This window comes from Ranitomeya imitator, chromosome 6 (genome assembly GCF_032444005.1).
Source record: "Ranitomeya imitator isolate aRanImi1 chromosome 6, aRanImi1.pri, whole genome shotgun sequence".
NCBI classification, from domain to species: Eukaryota; Metazoa; Chordata; class Amphibia; order Anura; family Dendrobatidae; genus Ranitomeya; species Ranitomeya imitator.
Genome location: NC_091287.1, coordinates 128392176 through 128414814, shown reverse-complemented (window position 1 = coordinate 128414814; position 22639 = coordinate 128392176). Strand labels below are relative to the sequence as shown.

General features: G+C 42.7%; 1 protein-coding gene across 1 annotated transcript in view; it reads right to left on the bottom strand.

Annotated features, from left to right (window-relative positions):
• Positions 1–22639, bottom strand: part of ACP3 (acid phosphatase 3) — a 108950-nt gene that overhangs the window by 53818 nt on the left and 32493 nt on the right. Inside the window, exons 3-5 of the mRNA XM_069730084.1 lie at positions 16819–16905; positions 6381–6533; positions 1305–1403 (exon numbers count right to left, since the gene is read on the bottom strand). Coding sequence (XP_069586185.1) covers positions 1305–1403; positions 6381–6533; positions 16819–16905 — 339 coding nt within the window. The remainder of the gene's footprint in view (positions 1–1304; positions 1404–6380; positions 6534–16818; positions 16906–22639) is intronic.

Below are 22639 nucleotides of genomic sequence, written 5' to 3'. Positions count from 1 at the left end.
AGGGCTTGGATATGCGGTTTGAAGATCCCCTTTCCATGTAGGCCAGACCTTCAGATCTGGTAAGTATTATTTATTTGGTTGCTGTGTGCCCTGATCATAAGTGGATCCATCTCCCTTGAGGGAAACGCGGCACGCTGATGGCCAGCAATTAGTGATGAGCGAGTATACTCATTACTTGGGTTTTCCAGAGCACGCTCGGGTGGTCTCCGCATATTTCTGAGTGCTCGGAGATTTAAGTTTTATCGCCGCAGCTCCATGATTTATGGCTGCTAGCCAGCCTGAGTACATGTGGGGGTTTCCTGGTTGCTAGGGAATCCCCACATGTATTCAAGCTGTCTAGCAGCACATCATGCAGCTGCTGTGACTAAAAGTAAATCTCACAAATACTCGAAGACCCATGCTCGGAAAAACCTGAGCAATGAGTATACTCCCTCATCACTATCAGCAATCTATCACATTTACGAGGGCTAGGTGATATGCAATGAAGCATGTGTGATTTCCTCTACTGAAATGGTAGTGAGTTTTTGGCTTGACTGTCAGCATAACTCCCAATGACTTTAGTAGGGAAGGCCATGTGCATGCCTAACCATCTCTACTTTGTGTGATAAGATTTCAAGTGGGGTCTTAGTTCCATTGGTAAAATATAAGCCCACTACAAAATATTTTTAGCTGGAAACCTTAAGGGAATTTTCCAGGCTTTAACTAATTTTTTTCCCAGTAACTTTGTGACTGCAGATTGCTGGATCCTGTGCACACTGTCAGGATTTTGTCTGTTGCCTGTTCAAGTAGTCATCACATGACTGCATGTATGCATTTTGCATAGTTGCAGTCACATAATGACTAGTTTCAACTTGTTTCCAAGGTCACTAAAGTCTTCCCCAAGTAAGTGCAGTAGTTAACTCTGCAGCCTGGAATATAAGTCCTGAGATACGAGTTAGCTTTCTCCAAACCATTGATCTCTATATAGCAGATATTTGCTCACCTTTCTCGCCTTCTAGCGGCTCCTGCCAGGGGCCCCATGAGCATTCTAGGTCAGGGGCCCCCTTGGTGCACAGGCCCTGAGTTCTTAGATTATTTATTTTTCCAATTCAGAACAATGACAGACCATTAATGTAGGGTAGTATCAGGAGAAGCCGTTGACTACAATTGTCACTCATTGAGGAGCACCCGCCCTCCATAAACCAGGAAGCGAGGAGACTGGAGAGTTGTGAGATGCTCTAAACACAATTTGAGAATACCTTTTAAAATTAAAAGCAACACCATTTTTAGTTATGTTTTAGTACGAGAAGGTATTATTTACATACCTTATAAGGATCTAAAAGACTTTGACATTCTTTTGATGCATATGTTTCCGCTTCCAATTTTTTATATTGAGGGCAGTTTTTTAGTGGCATGAAGAGCAGCTGAAAAAAAAACATGTAAATTACATGATCTTAATTTCTGATGTTCCAATATATTATTGGTGTTGTTAGATTAAATTAATTTCTATCTTACACAGGGCTCATTCAGACAAACAAATTAAACCCTTAATGACCGCCAATACATCTTTTAACTGACCTGAGATATAAGAAAATAGCGTTCCCATACAGGTGACAATCTCGCAGCTGTCAGCTGTACACTATAAGTAACAACTTGCTGCATTAGCCATGATCAGTGTTTGCACCGTCCAAATCTGTTTAACCCCTTAGATGCTGCTGTCAATAGTGACTACATCATATAAATGGTTAACAGAGTGTGGGGGCTTCCTCTTTATCCCAATTGGTGCCCTCAGATCATGTTTGTGTGATCCTGATGTTTGCAATGGCAATTCATGACCAAATAGCGGCCTTAGAGTCTGACGGCTGTTGTAACCTTTTCAGAAGTTAGCGGCATTTAGATGCTTAAAATACACATTTTCATTTCTGTCATGCCACTTTGCATTAATTCCTGAAAAGCTCCTGAAGAGTTAATAAACTACCTGACTGCAGTCTTCAATATGTCAGGGGGTGCTGTTTTTAAAATGGTATAACTTTTGGGGGTTTCCCAATACATATGACCCCCAAAGTCACTTCAGACATGGATATGTCCCTAAAAAAATAAATTTTGTAAATTTCCTTGAAAAAATGAAAAATTACTGCTACATTTTTAAACCTCCTAAAATGCTAACAAAATAAAAGAACATGTTACAAATGGTGCTGATGTAAAGCAGACATGTGGGAAATATTGTTTATTATTGTTTTGCTGTGGTATGACTATCTGGATTAAAGGATGAAAATTCAAAGTTTGAAAATTGCTAATTTTTTTAAAAAATTTTCTCAAATTTCTGATATTTTTTATAAATAAACACAAAACATATCGACCTAAATCTACCATTATCATAAAGTATGATGTGTCACGAAAAAACACTCTCAAAACCACTGGGATATATTGAAGCGTTCCATGTTTTTTTCAACACCCATTCAAGTCAATGGGTGAGAAAACATTGCAAAAACGCAGGCATCATTATTTGCTGCATTTTTGCTGATGAAAATTCATGGACATTAGAATAGACAAAGAGAAAAAAAACGCACCAAAAAGGCACCAAATACGCAACAAAAAACGCACCAGAAATGCACCAAAACCTGCGTTTGGTGTTCCGCCATATGTTGCACCCGAAAGTTATACATCGTAATGTATTCCCGTGTTACCCCTATGTTGTGGTATGTAATGTATGTGATTTGCTGTGTACCTGCGAAGCCTGTACTTATGTTAGAGATAGGGATAGTAAAATGTTTAAGATGTGGGCTGGGTCAGCAGCAGAGAGGCGGAAGGAAGCTACTGTCCCAGTCAGAAGCTAGGGTGCGTTAGTCCAGAGAAAAAAGCAATAAATTACAAAAAAAGACCTAAAAAATATTCTTTTAATGACAATAATTAAAATATAGGACTAGAAACCACACATACCAAATAAAAAACAATGGTAGGGAACCCAAAAGTAGGATCAGATAATAATTGAATATAGATAATCGCTAATAAGGAAAGGGCTAGGGAAGATAGAAGTGCCTCACCCTACTGGAGTCCCTTCCTTACAGCAGAGGTTGGCACCCTGGGATACGACGCGTTTCTCCCCAATGGAGATCCAAAGGGGTTCATCAGGGGAACGCCATTAGTAGGCTATGGGCAGCGGGATACAAAGACGCTGCACGCGGTCCAGATAAAGTGTACGTGTCGGGATGGGACACTTCTTCCCTAAGATAAGTGTACCGTAACCACATACTTGTGTTGTTGAATTGGCTGCCTGTTATTAGGCCTGTGTTGCACCATTTTAGCCATGAATATTACTATATGGTCTCCTTACTAATTTGATGGTGCCTAAGCATTTGAGATTTTGGTAATCTTACCACTATCAATGTATATGCCATTATATGGATGTACAGTAACTATTGGAATATCATAATAATGGTTCTATTCTGGCGATGATGCATATATGATTCTGGCGGTGATGCCGATATTTGACTTTATGACTAAGCATCTGAGGTTTTGGTAATTTTACCATGATGAGTGTATATTATTTAGGCTACCAATATTAGGCATGATCTCTGAACAGGTGATCATATCCTTTATCCATATACCCTATTAGTAGAGAAAGCTTTACAGTATGGCTACGTTCACATTTGCGTTGTTGGGTGCAGCGTCGTCGACACATACCGACGCATGCGTCATGCGCCCCTGTCTTTAACATGGGGGGCGCATGGACATGCGCCGGTATGCGTTGTAATGTGTTTTACGACGCATGCGTCACTTTGACGCACCAGACAGGGTGCGGACGAAGCTACTTGTAGCGTTTTCCCTGCGCCAAAATTCCAGAACTTTACAAGTTTATGACAACGCATGCATCATAAAACGCTGCGTTGTGTACATGCGTTGTGGGTTGCGTCGACGACGCTGCGCCCAACAACGCAAATGTGAACGCATCTCCTGTTTAAGTGAAAACATTTTTTACTGTCTCAGACAATCTGCTAATGACGGAGACACCTATCTTTTTCTACGATTATTAAAAAGGGAGTATTGTTTATTGTTTAATATATACATTCTTCTAAATCACTCATCCTTCTAGATTTGACATCACTTGCAGTTAATACATTTCCTCAGATAGAAGTGAAAAAGGCTCACCAACGTCGCACTGACAGCCATTAGCAGCAACAGCACATAAGTGTATTTATGGATTTTTGTTTTTTGTGGTGTGTTTTGGGTGGTGGCTTTGGTAGGGATACCTTTTAGGGTTTTTAGGGTCAGTCTACGTTGAGCGGGGGCGCCATATCGTATCCCGGGGTGCCAACCTCCGCTGTAAGGAAGGGACTCCAGTAGGGTGAGGCACTTCTATCTTCCCTAGCCCTTTCCTTATTAGCGATTATCTATATTCAATCATTATCTGATCCTATTTTTGGGTTCCCTACCATTGTTTTTTGTTTGGTATGTGTGGTTTCTAGTCCTATATTTTAATTATTGTCATTAAAAGAATATTTTTTAGGCCTTTTTTTTGTAATTTATTGTTTTCTTCTCTTGATATTAGACCTAGGCCATCTTTTTTTGTTTTTTTTCTACGTTAGCCCAGAGCAGAAGTGCTGAAGAGTCGGGACACTGCCAGACTCCCGGATGGGAGAGATCTGTTGCCACAGGCTCAAAAGGACTAAAAAGGACTTAAGGACTCAAGGATTCAAAGATTTAAGGACTGCAACACAGGTCTCCAAGACTTTAGGAGGGCCCCCCGCTTAAGGGGTTTTAAGCACCCAGATCCCAGAAAGTGGACTTCTGTGAACTTCAGGTACTGCGGTCATTGTGGGTAGGACCGTAGCAAGTGTCAGGGAGAGAACAGGAATACAGTGTTGGAATTGTCTCTTTTGTCTACATCTCCTCATCGTTCATGAAAGGTTATTTCCCTGTTGGAAAACAGTTGCATTCTTGGACTCTCATTGCCTGGACTACGGTGACCAGAGAAGAGAAGGTAACTCTTGGGGAAAAGGCTGTGTCAGCCCTGTATTGCATGTACAAGGGGCCAGGGTGCCTTCAAACTGCGTTTAGTGGGTGAGCTCGGTCAGGACTACCATCCCGGTCACCCCTTGTTACATGTTTCACATGCGGTTGGCATCTGTGTGCTGTCCGTGTGACACGTATCGGTGCCTGGGAAAAGCAGTGCAGTTTGCGCTGTTCCTAGGTGCCGGATGCTGAAGGCAGCTGTCATCATTGTCGCTTGGTCTCCCTGAAATCAGTGCAACCAGGCTACAATGATGGGAGTTGTATTCAGCAGCAGTTGTGTCCCTCCTGTATAAAATAAAGAATTAAATTAAATAAAAAAACGGCGTGGGCTCCCATACAATTTTCATATCTAGCAGAGGGACTGATGTAAATAATCTGGGAAAAGGAGCAATATCCCAAAAGGTTCCCAGGCTAATAATAACAGCTCACAGTTATTTGCTTAGCCTTTCCTGGGGACCCCAGAAAAAAAGACATAGAGTATCAGCCCTCAGCCGCCCCAGATATGGCGCATCCATAAGATGCGCCAAATCTGATGCTTAGCCTCGCTCTTCCCGATTGCCCTGTGGCAGAGCAAATGGGGTGATAGGGTTGGGGTTGATGTCACCTTTGTATTGTCAGGTGACATCAAGCCCATTGGTTAGTAATGTAGAGGCATCTATAAGACGCCCCATTATGATTAAAGTTCCTGGACAGTTTTTGTTTTTTTGCAATACACTAGTGGAGGTGGTGACCTCCAATGCATATTTGGCTGAGCACTCATCCCAACAGTTTAAGGCTGTTTTTAATTAATGATTTTAGCAGGCAGTATGGTTATTGCATAAGAGCGTTCCCGACACTGACACCTGAGAATCCTCACAGCATGCAGTGCGTGTGTTGTAAGGATTCACAAGTCTGCAGTCACACAGAGTGACTGCAGACTTGTAGCTTTAGACTAGATAACCCTGTTAAGGGGCACCAGCGCACTTTTTCAGCCAGCTTTCTGCTGTTGGGCCATGTGTTTGAGGCCCCTGGCTTACAGCATGAAACATTTGCTGTGGATTTTCCAATATAAAATGTCTTGAATTTTCTCTGTGAATTTCATTCATTGCAATGCAATAACATAACTGTGATATGGAATTCTACAAGAACAGAAACCAACCAAGAGACAGTTATGAAAGACATCTGATCATAAAACCTACTTGAGCAAGCTACATTGTCAGCACTTTATTTTGAGATGCCTTGTTTTGTATAATTTTCTATGACACATAACTCAAAATGATTCTTTTAATTCATCAGCTATTAGGTACAATGAATTCCGGATTAAATTTATTTGAAAGCAGTTTCCAACATTTTAAAATATGTACATAAGTATCACAAACCATATTTTGAAAAGTTATTCCAAAACTCACATTGTCCTCTGAGAGTGGGACCGTATGGACTGGAATCGGTCGCCATGTTAAATTTTTGTTCCAGATTTGCCTTCCAACAGGAGTATATAAACCAGCAAGATTGGCTTGGGCACTCATTAACGTACGATCCTTATCTGTGCTTCTTACGTAAATCTAAAGACAGTGAAAAAAATCATGTGAAAATACTCTATTACTGTGCCTAGATGAAGTTGCTTTATAATTAGTGTGGTAGAAGCGTGAAGCACGTGAAATTAGCACAGCACAAGAATACTTTTTACTTGATTTATTTTATTACTATGTAGGATAAGATATACTGGAGACATCTATGCTTCAACAGTGAAGGCATTACATGAGACAATCAAAGAAAAAAGCCATGGGAAGTTAGTGGCAGATGTATTGCTGCTTCATGACAATGTGTCAGCTCACAAGTTTCTGCTATCAGTGGATAGGGATGTGGACTGTCCCTACCTCTGAAAACTACAACCACGCTTTGTGTATAGTGTCGTGCAATTTTATATGTAACAGTGATGTGTGTCTAATGTAATGTACGGTATATTAGCCATGTAAAGTGTTAATGTATCATGTGAGTAGCGTATAGTGCAGGATAAGTATAGGATTAGCTTAGAATAGCATAAGACCTGTTTAAATAGTAAGTGGTTTAGCAACAGTATATGACATAGGATAAGAACAATAGGTTTAGTTGATATTATAAGAAATAGTTAATGATAGAACTAGCCCAGTGGGTGGGAACTAGTGTTACTAAAAGGAGTGCACTTCCTGGTAGTGTAGGAGTTAGGTGTGGTTAGAGAAGTGCAGTGTTGAGGTCAAGTTCCGGCTCTGTGAACTGCTAGGGGCAGCATGGGCCAATTGTTGGAGGCTGTACTGAAATCCCTGATGGACATTCCTGTAATGTCTGGAGCCTAGGGCTTGGGCAAGGTACCAAGGAACGTTCCTGGTCTTCTAACATCTTGAGGTTGATGGATGTGGAATCATGTGGGGGGCAGGTGGCTGGGCCTGGGTGCACTGCTGAAGTGGACAGGAGATCTCTGAGGTTTATGGAGTCACCAGGCTCTGGGGTAGTCTAGAACGAACAATGGCAGGGCTGAAGAGGTGTCATACTAAGGAGGAAGGAAACATAAATTGCTGGGCCCTATCCCACATGCCACCACCTGATGAACTTCAACTGACATGTAACCCTTTGCCTGTTGTAAAGAACTTGGTGTCTCCTGAATTGTGCGTGGTTGTCTGTAGGCAGCGGAGGCCAGTGACCTGCAAGTGAGTGTGATGCACCCCATACCCTACTGCACACTGGGACTGGGACTTCATTTGTCTGTAAAGTGTCTGAGTGAAACTGGACAGAAGCTCTGTTATAACTACCACTCTGCCGCACTTTACAGGAGTGTGGCTTCATGAAACTTAAAGAGGTTATCCGTTACTTTTACATTCATGGCCTATCGTTAGGGTAGGTCATTAATGTCTGATTGGCTGGGGTCCGACACTTGGCACCTCTGTCGATCAGCTGCTATCGGTACCGGTGGCAGCAGCGACTGCTGGCTGGAAGTATTCACTTGCCTAGCTGCTCTCTACTTGTAGTGGCCGGGGCTTGTTACTGCACATCCATCTCCTACTGATTTGAATAGGATGCAGATGTGCATTATCAAGCCCCGGCTACTACCAGAATATGAAGCAGCTTGGCCAGTGTGTATTTCTGTCCATCCGACATCGATAACAGCTGATCGGCAGGGGGTGTCAGGTGTTGGACCTCAGACAGTCAGACATTGATGACCTATCCCAAGGATAGGTCATCAATGTAAAAATAGTGGATAGCATCCTTCTATTCTGAGGGCATTCGATCACTGGAGGCAAAATAGAATAAGTGGATTGAAGTCAAGGAGAATTACATTGATAAGTAGTAAGTTCAATTTTCCCACAAAATGTTGTTTTCATATTCAGGTAGATACGGTTATGATCCACTCCTCCTCCACCTGCCTCCTAAACTCATCAATAACAGTTTCACACTTGAAAAAACAGGTAAAATCCATATGCTGAATACAAGATGGACTGCCCGCACAGCAAATGTCAGGTTACACCCTGTTGTGAATTCCGCTCTTGGGCTCCCTCCGGTGGTTGTAAGTGGCACTTTTGTGAGTTCTGCTCTTGGGCTCCCTCCGGTGGTTTTAAGTGGAATGACTGCTCCTTGGATTTAGCAGTCTGCAGCTGCTTCCACCGATTGTCTTTCTGCTCGGCTATTTATGCCTGGCTCTTCCCTTCAGCCAGTGCCACTGGTCAATGGTTCCTGGTTGGATTCACATCTTTGCTTGGATTTCCCTGATATCCTGACCTGTTCAGCAAAGATAAGCTTTGCTCTTTTCTATCAACTTGTTGTGGACTTATTCGCTCTGTGCATTCTATGTTTTGTCCAGCTTGTCAGTATGGATTAATTCAGTTAAGCTGGAAGGTCTGGGAAGCAGAGTTACCCTCCACACCTTTAGTCAGGTGTGGAGATTTTTGTAAACTCTGTGTGGATTTTTGTAGTTTTTAATACTGACCGCACAGTATTCTATCCTGTCCTATCTATCTAGCTAGACTGGCCTACTGTGCTACATCCTGGTTTCATTCTGTGTATGTCTTTTCCCTCTCCACTCACAGTCATTACTTGTGGGGGGCTATCTATCCTTTGGGGATTTTCTCTGAGGCAAGATAGTTTTCCTGTTTCTATCTTTAGGGGTAGTTAATTCTCAGGCTGTGACGAGGTGCCTAGGGAGTGACAGGAGCATCCCACGGCTACTTCTAGTGTTGTGTTGAGCTTAGGGACTGCGGTCAGTACAGGTACCACCTCCTTCAGAGCTCGTCCCATGTTGCTCCTAAACCACCAGTTCATAACAGTACAAGTGGCCAAAAATGAATTAAATGCATCTCAAAAGAAGGAAAAAAAAATTCTGAGCCATTTTTTTTTCTGTGCTCTGTTTTGTCTTTTTTTTTCCTCTTAATCTCTGGGTGGTTCAGAATTTATGCTCTGGCATGGATGTTCAGGGTTTGTTTTCTCGTGTGGATCAACTTGCTGCAAGAGTACAGAGTATCCAAGATTATGTTGTCCAGACTCCGGCTTTGGAGCCTAAAATTCCTACTCCTGATTTGATTTTTGGGGACAGATCCAAGTTTTTGAACTTTAAAAATAACTGCAAATTGTTTTTTGCTTTGAAACCCCGTTCTTCTGGTGATCCCATTCAGCAAGTTAAAATCATCATATCCTTGCTGCGTGGTGACCCTCAGGACTGGGCATTCTCCCTTGAATCAGGGGATCCGGCACTGCTGAATGTAGACGCATTTTTTCAAGCGCTCGGATTATTGTATGACGAACCTAATTCTGTGGATCATGCAGAAAAAACCCTGTTGGCCTTGTGTCAAGGTCAGGAAGCAGCAGAATTATACTGCCAGAAATTTAGGAAATGGTCTGTGCTCACTAAATGGAATGAGGATGCTCTGGCTGCTATTTTCAGAAAAGGTCTTTCTGAAGCCCTTAAAGATGTTATGGTGGGCTTCCCTACGCCTGCTGGTTTGAGCGAATCTATGTCTCTAGCCATTCAGATTGATCGGCGTCTGCGCGAGCGCAAAGCTGTGCACCATATGGCAGTGTCCTCTGAGCAGAGTCCTGAGCCTATGCGATGTGATAGGATTTTGACTAGAACAGAACGGCAGGAATTCAGACGTCAGAATAGGCTGTGTTTTTACTGTGGTGATTCTGCTCATGTTATTTCTGATTGCCCTAAGCGTACTAGGAGTGTCGCTAGGTCTGTTACCATCAGTACTGTACAGCCTAAATTTCTTTTATCTGTGACCCTGATTTGCTCATTGTCGTCCTTTTCTGTCATGGCATTTGTGGATTCAGGCGCTGCCCTGAACTTAATGGACTTAGAATTCGCCAGGCGCTGTTGTTTTTCCTTGCAGCCTTTGCAGAGCCCTTTTCCTTTGAGGGGCATTGATGCTACACCATTGGCCAAGGATAAACCTCAGTACTGGACACAGATGACCATGTACATGGCTCCAGCACATCAGGAAGATTGCCGTTTTCTGGTGTTGCATAACCTGCATAATGTTGTTGTACTGGGATTTCCATGGTTACAGGAACATAATCCGGTGCTGGATTGGAAAACTATGTCTGTGACTAGTTGGGGTTGTCAAGGGGTACATAGTGACGTTCCTTTGATGCCAATTTCCTCTTCCCCCTCTTCTGAGGTCCCTGAGTTTTTGTCGGATTTCCAGGATGTATTTGATGAGCCCAAGTCCAGTTCCCTTCCTCCACATAGGGACTGTGATTGTGCTATTAACTTGATTCCAGGTTGTAAGTTCCCTAAGGGCCGACTTTTCAATCTGTCTGTGCCAGAGCATGCCGCCATGCGGAGTTATGTTAAGGAATCTTTGGAGAAGGGGCATATTCGGCCGTCCTCGTCACCATTGGGAGCGGGTTTCTTTTTTGTTGCTAAGAAGGATGGCTCCTTGAGACTCTGTATAGATTATCGTCTTCTTAATAAGATCACGGTCAAATTCCAATACCCCTTGCCTTTACTTTCTGATTTGTTTGCTCAGATTAAGGGGGCTAGTTGGTTTACTAAGATTGACCTTCGAAGGGCATATAATCTTGTTCGTATTAAACAGGGTGACGAATGGAGAACTGCATTTAATACGCCCGAAGGCCATTTTGAATACCTCGTGATGCCATTCGGGCTCTCTAATGCTCCATCTGTGTTCCAATCTTTCATGCATGATATTTTCCACAATTATCTTGATAAATTCATGGTTGTATATTTGGATGATATTTTGATTTTTTCCGATGATTGGGAGTCTCATGTGAAGCAGGTCAGGATGGTATTCCAGATCCTTCGTGATAATGCTTTATTTGTGAAGGGGTCTAAGTGCCTATTCGGAGTTCAGAAGGTCTCTTTTTTGGGTTTTATTTTTTCTCCCTCGTCTATGGAAATGGATCCTGTTAAGGTCCAAGCTATTCATGACTGGATCCAACCCACATCTGTGAAGAGCCTTCAAAAATTTTTGGGCTTTGCTAATTTCTATCGCCGTTTCATTGCCAAATTTTCCAGTGTGGTTAAGCACCTTACTGATTTGACGAAGAAAGGCGCTGATGTGACGAATTGGTCCTCTGCGGCTGTTGAGGCCTTTCGGGAGCTTAAACGCCGATTTACTTCTGCCCCTGTGTTGCATCAGCCGGATGTTTATCTTCCTTTTCAGGTTGAGGTTGACGCTTCTGAGATTGGGGCAGGGGCCGTTTTGTCTCAGAGGGATTCTGATGGTTCTTTGATGAAACCGTGTGCTTTTTTTTCCAGAAAGTTTTCGCCTGCGGAACGCAATTATGATGTCGGCAATCGGGAGTTGTTGGCTATGAAGTGGGCGTTTGAGGAGTGGCGACATTGGCTTGAGGGAGCTAAGTACCGCGTTGTGGACTTGACTGATCATAAGAATCTGATTTACCTCGAGTCGGCCAAGCGGCTGAATCCTAGACAGGCTCGATGGTCCCTGTTTTTCTCCCGTTTTGATTTTGTGGCCTCGTATCTTCCGGGATCTAAGAATGTTAAGGCTGATGCCCTCTCTAGGAGTTTTTCGCCTGATTCTCCTGGAGTCCTTGAGCCGGTCGGCATTCTTAAGAAAGGGGTGATTCTTTCTGCCATCTCCCCTGATTTGCGGCGGGTGCTTCGGGAATTTCAGGCTGATAAGCCTGACCGCTGTCCAGTGGGGAAGCTGTTTGTTCCTGATAGATGGACAAGTAAGGTAATTTCTGAGGTTCATTGTTCAGTGTTGGCTGGTCATCCTGGGATTTTTGGTACCAGAGATTTGGTTGCTAGGTCCTTTTGGTGGCCTTCCTTGTCGCGCGATGTGCGTGCTTTTGTGCAGTCCTGTGGGACTTGCGCCCGGGCCAAGCCTTGCTGTTCCCACGCTAGTGGGTTGCTTTTGCCTTTGCCGGTCCCTGAGAGGCCCTGGACGCATATTTCCATGGATTTTATTTCGGATCTTCCTGTTTCCCAGAAGATGTCTGTTATCTGGGTTGTTTGTGACCGGTTCTCTAAAATGGTCCATCTGGTACCTTTGCCTAAGTTGCCTTCCTCCTCAGATTTGGTTCCATTGTTTTTTCAGCATGTGGTTCGTTTGCATGGCATTCCGGAGAATATTGTGTCTGACAGAGGTTCTCAGTTTGTCTCTAGGTTTTGGCGGGCCTTTTGTGCTAGGATGGGCATTGATTTGTCTTTTTCTTCGGCGTTTCATCCTCAGACTAATGGCCAAACTGAGCGAACTAATCAGACCTTGGAAACCTATTTGAGATGCTTTGTGTCTGCTGATCAGGATGATTGGGTGGCTTTCTTGCCGTTAGCCGAGTTTGCCCTTAATAATAGGGCTAGTTCAGCTACTTTGGTTTCACCTTTCTTTTGTAATTTTGGTTTTCATCCTTGTTTTTCTTCGGGGCAGGTTGAGCCTTCTGATTGTCCTGGTGTGGATTCTGTGGTGGACAGGCTGCAGCAGATTTGGACTCATGTGGTGGACAATTTGACGTTGTCTCAGGAAAAGGCTCAACGTTTTGCTAACCGCCGTCGGTGTGTTGGTCCCCGGCTTCGTGTGGGGGATTTGGTTTGGTTGTCTTCTCGTCATGTTCCTATGAAGGTTTCTTCCCCTAAGTTTAAGCCTTGGTTTATTGGTCCTTATAATATTTCTGAAATTATCAATCCGGTGTCTTTTCGTTTGGCGCTTCCAGCCTCTTTTGCCATTCATAATGTTTTCCATAGATCTTTGTTGCGGAGATATGTGGTGCCTGTTGTTCCCTCGGTTGATTCTCCTGCCCCGGTGTTGGTTGAGGGAGAGTTGGAATATGAGGTTGAGAAAATTTTGGATTCTCGTTTTTCGAGGCGGAGGCTTCAGTATCTTGTCAAGTGGAAGTGTTATGGCCAGGAGGATAATTCTTGGGTTGTTGCCTCCGATGTCCATGCCGCCGATTTGGTTTGTGCTTTTCACTTGGCTCGTCCTGATCGGCCTGGGGGCTCTGGTGAGGGTTCGGTGACCCCTCCTCAAGGGGGGGGGTACTGTTGTAAATTCCGCTCTTGGGCTCCCTCCGGTGGTTGTAAGTGGCACTTTTGTGAGTTCTGCTCTTGGGCTCCCTCCGGGGGTTTTAAGTGGAATGGCTGCTCCTTGGATTTAGCAGTCTGCAGCTGCTTCCACCGATTGTCTTTCTGCTCGGCTATTTATGCCTGGCTCTTCCCTTCAGCCAGTGCCACTTGTCAATGGTTCCTGGTTGGATTCACATCTTTGGTTGGATTTCCCTGATATCCTGACCTGTTCAGCAAAGATAAGTCCTTGCTTTGCTCTTTTCTGTCCACTTGTTGTGGACTTATTCGTTCTGTGCATTCTATGTTTTGTCCAGCTTGTCAGTATGGATTAATTCAGTTAAGCTGGAAGCTCTGGGAAGCATAGTTACCCTCCACACCTTTAGTCAGGTGTGGAGATTTTTGTAAACTCTGTGTGGATTTTTGTAGTTTTTAATACTGACTGCACAGTATTCTATCCTGTCCTATCTATCTAGCTAGACTGGCCTACTGTGCTACATCCTGGTTTCATTCTGTGTATGTCTTTTCCCTCTCCACTCACAGTCATTACTTGTGGGGGGCTATCTATCCTTTGGGGATTTTCTCTGAGGCAAGATAGTTTTCCTGTTTCTATCTTTAGGGGTAGTTAATTCTCAGGCTGTGACGAGGTGCCTAGGGAGTGACACGGAGCATCCCACGGCTACTTCTAGTGTTGTGTTGAGCTTAGGGACTGCGGTCAGTACATGTACCACCTCCTTCAGAGCTCGTCCCATGTTGCTCCTAAACCACCAGTTCATAACAACACCCCCTATCATGCCCTATTATAATGATGGCCTATCTGACTCCCAACACCCCCAATGACCAGCTGTTTAGTGGTCACTGTTGATTACGGCAGATGAGCTCTTATTAAAAAGAATAGGAGACGATCGTCAGTAGCCGGCAAAGGCCACAGAGCTGTGGCATTCAGATTTAAATACCTTTGCTGCCTAAGGTGATAATAGCTGGTCGTTGGGTGTTCAATATGCTGGTCTACAACAAACATATAAAATGGCCTATCTTTTTTGTTTCCCTAAATCTGTGTAAATGTAGCGTACGTGTGTCAGCTGTGATCTGACGTCTGCTTACACTGGTCTCTGTGTGAGCTAGAAGTGGATATTCCCATGTAAGCCTATGGAGCGCCCAAAATTATATTGTAATAGTGAATTCTGGCTCACACATAGAGTGCTGTATGATCGGGTTGGTCGGAATCATCGTCACGTGACTCTGAAGAGTGGCGCTAGAAACCAGGGAAGATGACAATCACTGAGTATATTAACACACTGACACTACGATACCCTAACATGTACACAGGTTTAAGTAATAAAAAAATGGAAGTATTTCATTAAGGGAACCTGTCAGCAGGTTTTTGCCACCTAATCTGAGAGCAGCATAATGTAGAGACCGAGACCCTGATTCCAGGGATGTATCACTTGCTGGGCTGCTTAGTGTAATTTTGACAAAATCACTGTTTTATTAGCAGATTATCATTAGAGGACGAGTAAACCTGCTGCCAGGCAGTGAAGCTTTTTCATGAGCTCTGTATAACCCCGACTCCACCACTGATTGGTGGCTTACAACATACAATGTGCATGGACAGAAAGCTGCCAATCAGTGGTGTAGGCAGGGTTATACAGAGCTCTGCACTCAGAGAACTGCTAGATCTGCAGCAGAGAAAACAGGGATTTTATCAAAATGATAGCAAACAGCCCAGTAAGTGGCATATCACTGAGATTCCCCTACATTATGCTACTCTCAGATGGGGTAGCAAAAACCCAGTGACAGATTCCCTTTAAAGTATAAGTCATCAATATAAAACTAATTTATAATCCATTTACATTTCTTGTATGGTAGCTGTAGCTTTCTTTGATTGATTGAAGAGACTTTCTTAAAGGGGTTGTCCATATTTGAGAGTAAAATGTGCAGTCATACTATACAGTATTACTGAAGCGGGCAGTCACATGTCTGCGTGTATACAGTTTGCATTAGCTGATAGCTGGACTGACTTCAATGCATCCAAACATTTTGCCAATTTTCTGTGCAAGTACTGTATGATTTTCAAAGGTTTACTTTCTGTGTACTTGGATCGCCCCCCAAGGGCAGTGGGATACTCGGTACTGGGTACTTCGGTTCACAGGGGGATGTCACGGTGGCTGACCTGGTCCGTGGCCCTGGGACATCCATGTAAAAGGGAAAGGTCTTTTAGGGGAATGTTCGTGATGCCACCTGTGGTATTCAGTCAGGGTGACCGACGCTGCTTTAAGGGGTCCGCTGGGTTCATGTTATGGCAGCTAGATGGTATACCTTCCCACAGGTGAAGTGTATCCCCAGGGCTTCCCAGTATGTAAGTGGTGCTATGGTGAATGGCGCAGTGAAGAACGAGGACACAAGGTTGCAGTCTCTTTACCTTTACTGAAGACTTCAGCATCCACAGTCCAGGGCACCAGATCACAGGGTAGGCAGAGTTCGGCCGGTTTGGAGGCAAGTCCAGAGTTACCTTATCCAGGTGGAAATCAGTAGCCTTCCTTTGCGCTGCGGTGGTGTAGTCCCTTACTGCCTATGGGTTCACATAAGGGTCTCACAGATGCGATGTTTCGCGCTCTCTGTCCCCCCATATAGGATAGGACAATACCTGTATGACTGGTGACTTGAGCCTGTTTATAGGGTCTCTTAGATAACCCGGCTCTGTAGGTGTCACCGTGCCTCCTGGGTGTAGGTGCGGACAGGTAACCTGCAATTAGCTGTCCTGCCGCAATTAGCTGTCTCTGAAGTAAAGCATAAAGGTCCTTACTCCCTCGGTGTTCCAGCTACCAGGATGTTGCGCCTCAGAAGGAGACAGCTTGAGCGGGGCTGGTCCCCTTCTGGTATCCTCTCCTTTGCTTCAACTTCCTTCACGCTCACTGTAATACAGTTCTGCCTTTCAATGTCTCTTTCTGGGAGCTGCAGCTCTGAGGGCATGCACAACTCCTTTTACCCTCCATCCTCCTGAGACTCTGGTCTGGAACTGACTAACTGTCCCTACAGACTACCAGTTATATATATGTATATATGGGGAATGACCTAATAAATAGGGTCAGGAGCTCCCCCTGGTGGCCTGGAGTGTGAAATGTGTTTCATGCTTGTGGTACCTGGATGCAGTTATCATTCTTTGCCTCCAAACATAGCATCACTCTCCCCAAGAGGAAAGCAAAACCACTGCGACGACCAGGACCCTGGGGCGCCACATACTAAATTTTATTTTTGCATTCGATATAACGTAGTTTAATTTACCAGGAACATTAAAAGCATATGGTTATTTCGGGAAGCGTGGGTGTATTTACCTCATTCCTACTGTACGTTTCATTCAGAAATCCCGAATACCTCTTCCTCAGATACTTCCCCAGCTCATAATGTTGCTCTATACCAAGCTGTTAATTGAGAGAGACAAATATTGATGAAGAAGTCGGCTGGATTCATCATTCTACCATCACTATTGAGAGTGGGAAGTATACATGGTATGGGAAATGTCAGCTTCATATTTTAATAGTGTCTACTTTTTCAGTCTGCAGTTGTCTCTAGATCCCATTCTCATGATCCATTATGGATGAATGACATGAATACAATGTTATATAAATAAATAACTCTTTGCGCTTATTTATTACAATAGATTTGATTTATAAGACGGGTTAGTATGGACGATTGGCAAATATGACAAACTTGGATCGCCTCCAGTATTACGCTTTAAGGCCACCTCAAGACCATCTATGCTCCAAGTTGCTCGCATTTGTGCAAATTCTCCTTATTAAAGCTTCTTGTAATTCAGATTTTATATTTATTTTATACTAGTGAGCTCTGAGATTTATTTATATTTTCATGTTTTTAATATTTGGCACGAGCACAATTCTCTGCAGCTGCAAACCTATTGTTACAGGTGTAGCGCCAGGGACATCGTTTTATTTTAACACCACAAATAAAACTTTTAGTACAATTTAATAATCAATTTAGTAATATTTAAAAAAAAATTTAAGTTTACATCCAACAAGGGGTACTACAGTGTGGCTTTGCCTTGCAAGAGAACATTGCGGGTAGCAAAATGAGGCCTGATGAAGGCTACGATTTGGTAGAGATGAGCTGCAAAGACCATTTAAGATAGATAAATCTGTTAAAGGCCTTTGTGCATGCTGATACATGGAGTGATTTACATGGCAGGTCACCTTTCTGAAGATGCTTTTAATTTTTATTTTTACCTTGCAAAATAAATGTAAATGAACTATACAGTACTTCTGACCCTGGTTCTTCAACAGCAGTGCTTGGTACCCTATCTTTACTAATCCTATAATGCAAGAGTGGGCGATTCATTTTCCTGAGTGGCCACATGAGACGCCATGACTGTTGCAGAGCCCGCATCAATAGACTGAAATTAGTTTTGTGCAGTATTAATATGAACACATTAATTAAAATTATTATTTTATAACAATATTCATTATATCATGTAGCGCCGGCGTCTCTGCCTGCTGCCCCTCTTCCCTGGCAGAGACATCAACTTACCACCGTGGCTCCCGTCCCTCACTTTCTACTTCGCCTGCTGACTCCTGCGGTGCACGCGCTGAACGCAGAGCCCCGGGCATTGTGCTTACGGCACGCATTTGGTCCCCTCTTTTTAAAGGGACAGTGCACCGTCCTAAAGTGTTCCCAGCCAATGACTGGTAGAAGATCATTATTTAAGGCACACCCATCAGGGTGGTGCCTATGCAACGTTGTAAGTTTGTTCCTACACTCTTGTTAGTTCTCACATTCCAGTGCTCTTATTCCTGTACGTCTGCCTGTCTATCAACCATGCCCATCGACCTATCAGCCATGCCCACCTGTCTGTTTATGTCAGCTGGTCCAGCCTGCACCTGCCAGTGCTCATCTCTACGTCAGCCGAATCAGCTGCACCTGGTAGTGCTCATCTCTATGTCAGCCGTTCCAGCTGCACTTGCCAGTTCTCGTCTCTACGTCAGCCGGTCCAGTCGCACCTGTCAGTGCTCATCTGTACATCAGCCAGTCCTGTCTGCATCCATGGTTCCCTTGTTCTTACAGCACTTGCCTGCAACTACTATATGTTCCTTCGGGCCATCCCGGCTACCCGTCCCTAGGGGGTGAGCTGCCATCTACCCAAGTTCAATCAAAAGCATTTAGATAAATCTAAACAAAATTTGTCATATAATGTGATAATTTCTCAATGTATAGGAAAATCTGCAGCCAAGTCAATATATCTTAAATATATAACTACAATGCACAAATACGGCTAACCTACCAGACTACAGCTCAAGGGAAAGGAGGAGGGAGAGAAATTTGAACAGCTACTAAACAAATGCTCTTTTGATTTGATGACTAATGGTAGACCACTTATATAAGTCAATTACATCAACTAGAGAGGACACAGTTATCTTCCACTAACTCTGTGGACGAAATGAATGCTCTCAAAAACAAGATCAAGACTGTTATCGATCAACATCATCTGGACACTTAAAATAGAAAAAGTATCACATTTTTAAGAGATTCTGAAGACTGTGAGCAAGACAAGGTGTATAAATGACAGGACAGATATTTACCCAGAAGAAACTATCCCAGATTCAACAGATCATCCTCTGAACCAACTACTTCGGATACCAAAACAGTCAGGAGGGGTCCACTTACAAACTGTTCTTGTTTTCAAGGGCAATGCAAATGTCAGCCCGGACGAAGAGGACCCATTGAAGTGGACAATATAAGAGAAAAAAACGACTCAATACGTGTGACCCGTCCACAGGTACACCATCATTGGTCATAAATATAAGTTCTCGTTCCCTAGGTATTGCTCAGCTATCTGTATTAGAAAGGATTTTATCTTTCTGCCCTATGTATAGATATAAATATTTCACATTGGATATGGAATTACAAATGTTCTATCGTATATTAAGACTTAAAGCCCATTTTTCAGAAACATCATTACCTGTCCCTTCTACCACTACTTGTGAGCCCCTTATTACTACAGAAAGTTTAGGACTATGATCCAAATGAACCTACCACCCACCACAGGGAAGCCATGCCTTAGAGACGTTGATAGGCTTCATCGATAAAATTTTTCAGGATCTCCATTCCAGCATGAATAAGTGTAAACTTCACTATAGATCTAATCTCTCTACTTTAGGATTCAGGCTCTTAGATCTCTGAAGGATGATAAAAATGTGATTATTAAGCCAGCTGATAAAGGCAAAGCAATTGTGGTCGTGGATAGAATTGACTATCTATTGGAGGTACAGAGACAACTCAATGACAATCTGGTCTACACCAAACTTACTTATGATCCAACACGTGAGTTCAGTAAGTTAGTCTCCACTGTCTTTGAGAAAGAAATATACTATTATTGGAGTTATTGATACTACAACTTGTGAATTCCTAGCTTATAAACATCCCATTACTCAATTATTTTATATTTTACCCAAGATCCATAAATCCCTAGAACATCTCCCTGGTCGTCCCATCGTTGCATCCACATACTCTCTGTTTTCACCTCTGTCCATTTTTGTAGAAAAAAATACTCACTTCTTTTCTCCTGGATGCAAGATAATTTCTGAAAAATATTTCTGATCTGCGACCTATTCCCTCTGATGCTTTTCTAGTAACAGTGGATGTTAATAACTTATATACATCCATTCCTCATACTAAAAGAATTTGTGTGGTACAAGATCTGCTACTACAGTCACAGATCAACCCAAAGGTGACTGAATTCTGTTTAGAATTACTCACAGTTATTCTCACTAAAAACTATTTTCCTTTCCAGGATTCTTTCTTTTTTTCAAATTCAAGGTATGGCCATGGGCTCCAATGTGCCCCCCCCCCCCAAGTGCTATATGTCATCATTTCGAGAACAGGTGGTATATTCCAATACACTTTTTTAGGAGCATTCCGTTATATGGAAAAGCTTTATTTATGACATTTTTTGCATATGCGGGGGCCAATTGAATACTCTCAATTAATTTTTCAGTGTAATAAAGTCCTCTAGACCCGAGCTTCGATTTACCATGACTTTTGTCAAACATCAGATCAATTTTTTAGATACCATGATTTTTTAGGATAAACAGGAACAGTTATCGACTGACTTTTACGCCAAACTAAACAGATCGTAATGGTTTATTACATTTTTCTAGTCTACATCCATCAGCTATGGTTAAATCCATTCCAAAATCACAATTCACAGGCGGCAAACTCATTGTAAAAAACCCTTTTCTATGTAAACAACGACTATGGGAAATGCACTCTATATTTATGGAACGGGGTTACCCTTCAGAAATATTACAGCAAGCAGTCACATCTGATCCATCACTATGCCCTCCGATTGCAAACAGAATTCCATTTGTTAATTCCTACCATCCATTTGCTTACAGTATACATAGATCCATTCATTCAAAAATATTGGAACATTTTACAATTAGCATATCCATAGATAACAAAATTCCAATCACCATTTCTCCCATGCTTCAAATGTGCCCTTAACTTGAGAGACAGTCTGGTACATGCGGATTTTGCCACTACACGCATACCCAGCAAACAACGTTACTTACAGACTCCAAAATCTGGCACTTTTCTGTGCTTACAGTGCCACCAGTGTAACAATGTCCTAAAGGGTAACTACATCCACCACCCCTTTACTGGCAAACGATATCCCATTAGACACTTCACCACCTGTGACCCATTCTATGTAGTGTACCTGATTAAATGTCCGTGTGGCCTCCTATACATAGGAGATACCACTCAGCCTATTAAAGACATGATATCAAAATATAAGTCAACTATAAGATGCAAAAATACCCTCCTACGTGTACCTCATAATTTTGTCTCAGTAGGCCACAATGTCTCACAATTAAAATTTAAAGTTATTGAGCACATCCCTCCTTTGAGATGAGGTGGTGACCGTATACGCCATCTTAAATATAGGGAGGCCTTTTGGATACATGAGCTTCAAGTTCTGGCTCCAAAAGGCCTAAATAAAGATTATAATTTACTTGCCTTCATATAGATATCCCCATATTCTGATATATCCCTGTCATGATCCATTCCAGGGTTTTAATCCTGTCTGCCCTTTTTCCAGGTGGATCATGTCAAGGGTTAACTTTACTCTGCCTTATTCTGGTTTCAGGTTTGCTATTTAGCTCCCATGCATCCTGCTGGCGGTGTCAGCTATAGTTCTGCCTTCTGCATGTGAACCTGACCCTGGTAGCTCTTGATTTGTCCTGCTGTGATCCCTGACTTGCCCCATGTCTGTTGACTCCCTCTGTCTGCCCTTTTCCCAGTGTTTCCCTGTTTGTCTGTTTGATTCTCTGGTTCCTGACTTGGCTCATATTCGGACTCGCTTCTGCCTTCTGACTTTGTCTTATCTGCTTCTGACCGCTGCTGAACCTCCATCCAGTGATGCCATACCTCTTCCTGTACTAACCTGGGTAGGTTCTTTATGCGCTTTCCACCTATTCAGTGGTGATATCACTTAACTCTATATTACTCATGTGTATTTCTCATGCCTCATATCTTATAGAACATTGGGTCCTATCTCTCCTTACTCCTCTCCCTTGATCTGTGCAATCTGGTAGGTTAGCCCTATGTGTGCATTTTAGCTATATGTTTAAGATATATTGACTTGACTGTAGATTTTCCTTTACAATTTGAAATTATCACATTATATGACAAATTTTGTTTACATTTTTCTCAATGCTTTTGATTTCCCTTATACATATTAAATTGTTGACATGACAATTGTCATTCTAACCTCCTATAGAGTATACTGATGATGGTCATATTGTACTGAAATATCTTCATGTATTAGCCCGTTACATATCACTTAATATTGAGCAGAATTAAGTATGCTAACATCCCCCTTTTAAACCATATGAGCCTGCACATACAGTGGGTATGGAAAGAATTCAGAACTCTTTAAATTTTCATTCTTTGTTTCCTTGCAGCTATTTAATAAATTCAAAAAAAGTTCATTTTTTCGCATTAATGTACACTTTGACTGAAAAAAACAAATGTAGACATTTTTGCAAATTTAATAAAAAAGAAAAACTGAAATATCACATGGTCATAATTAGTCAGACCCTTTGCTCAGACACTCATATTTATGTCACATGCTGTCCATTTCCT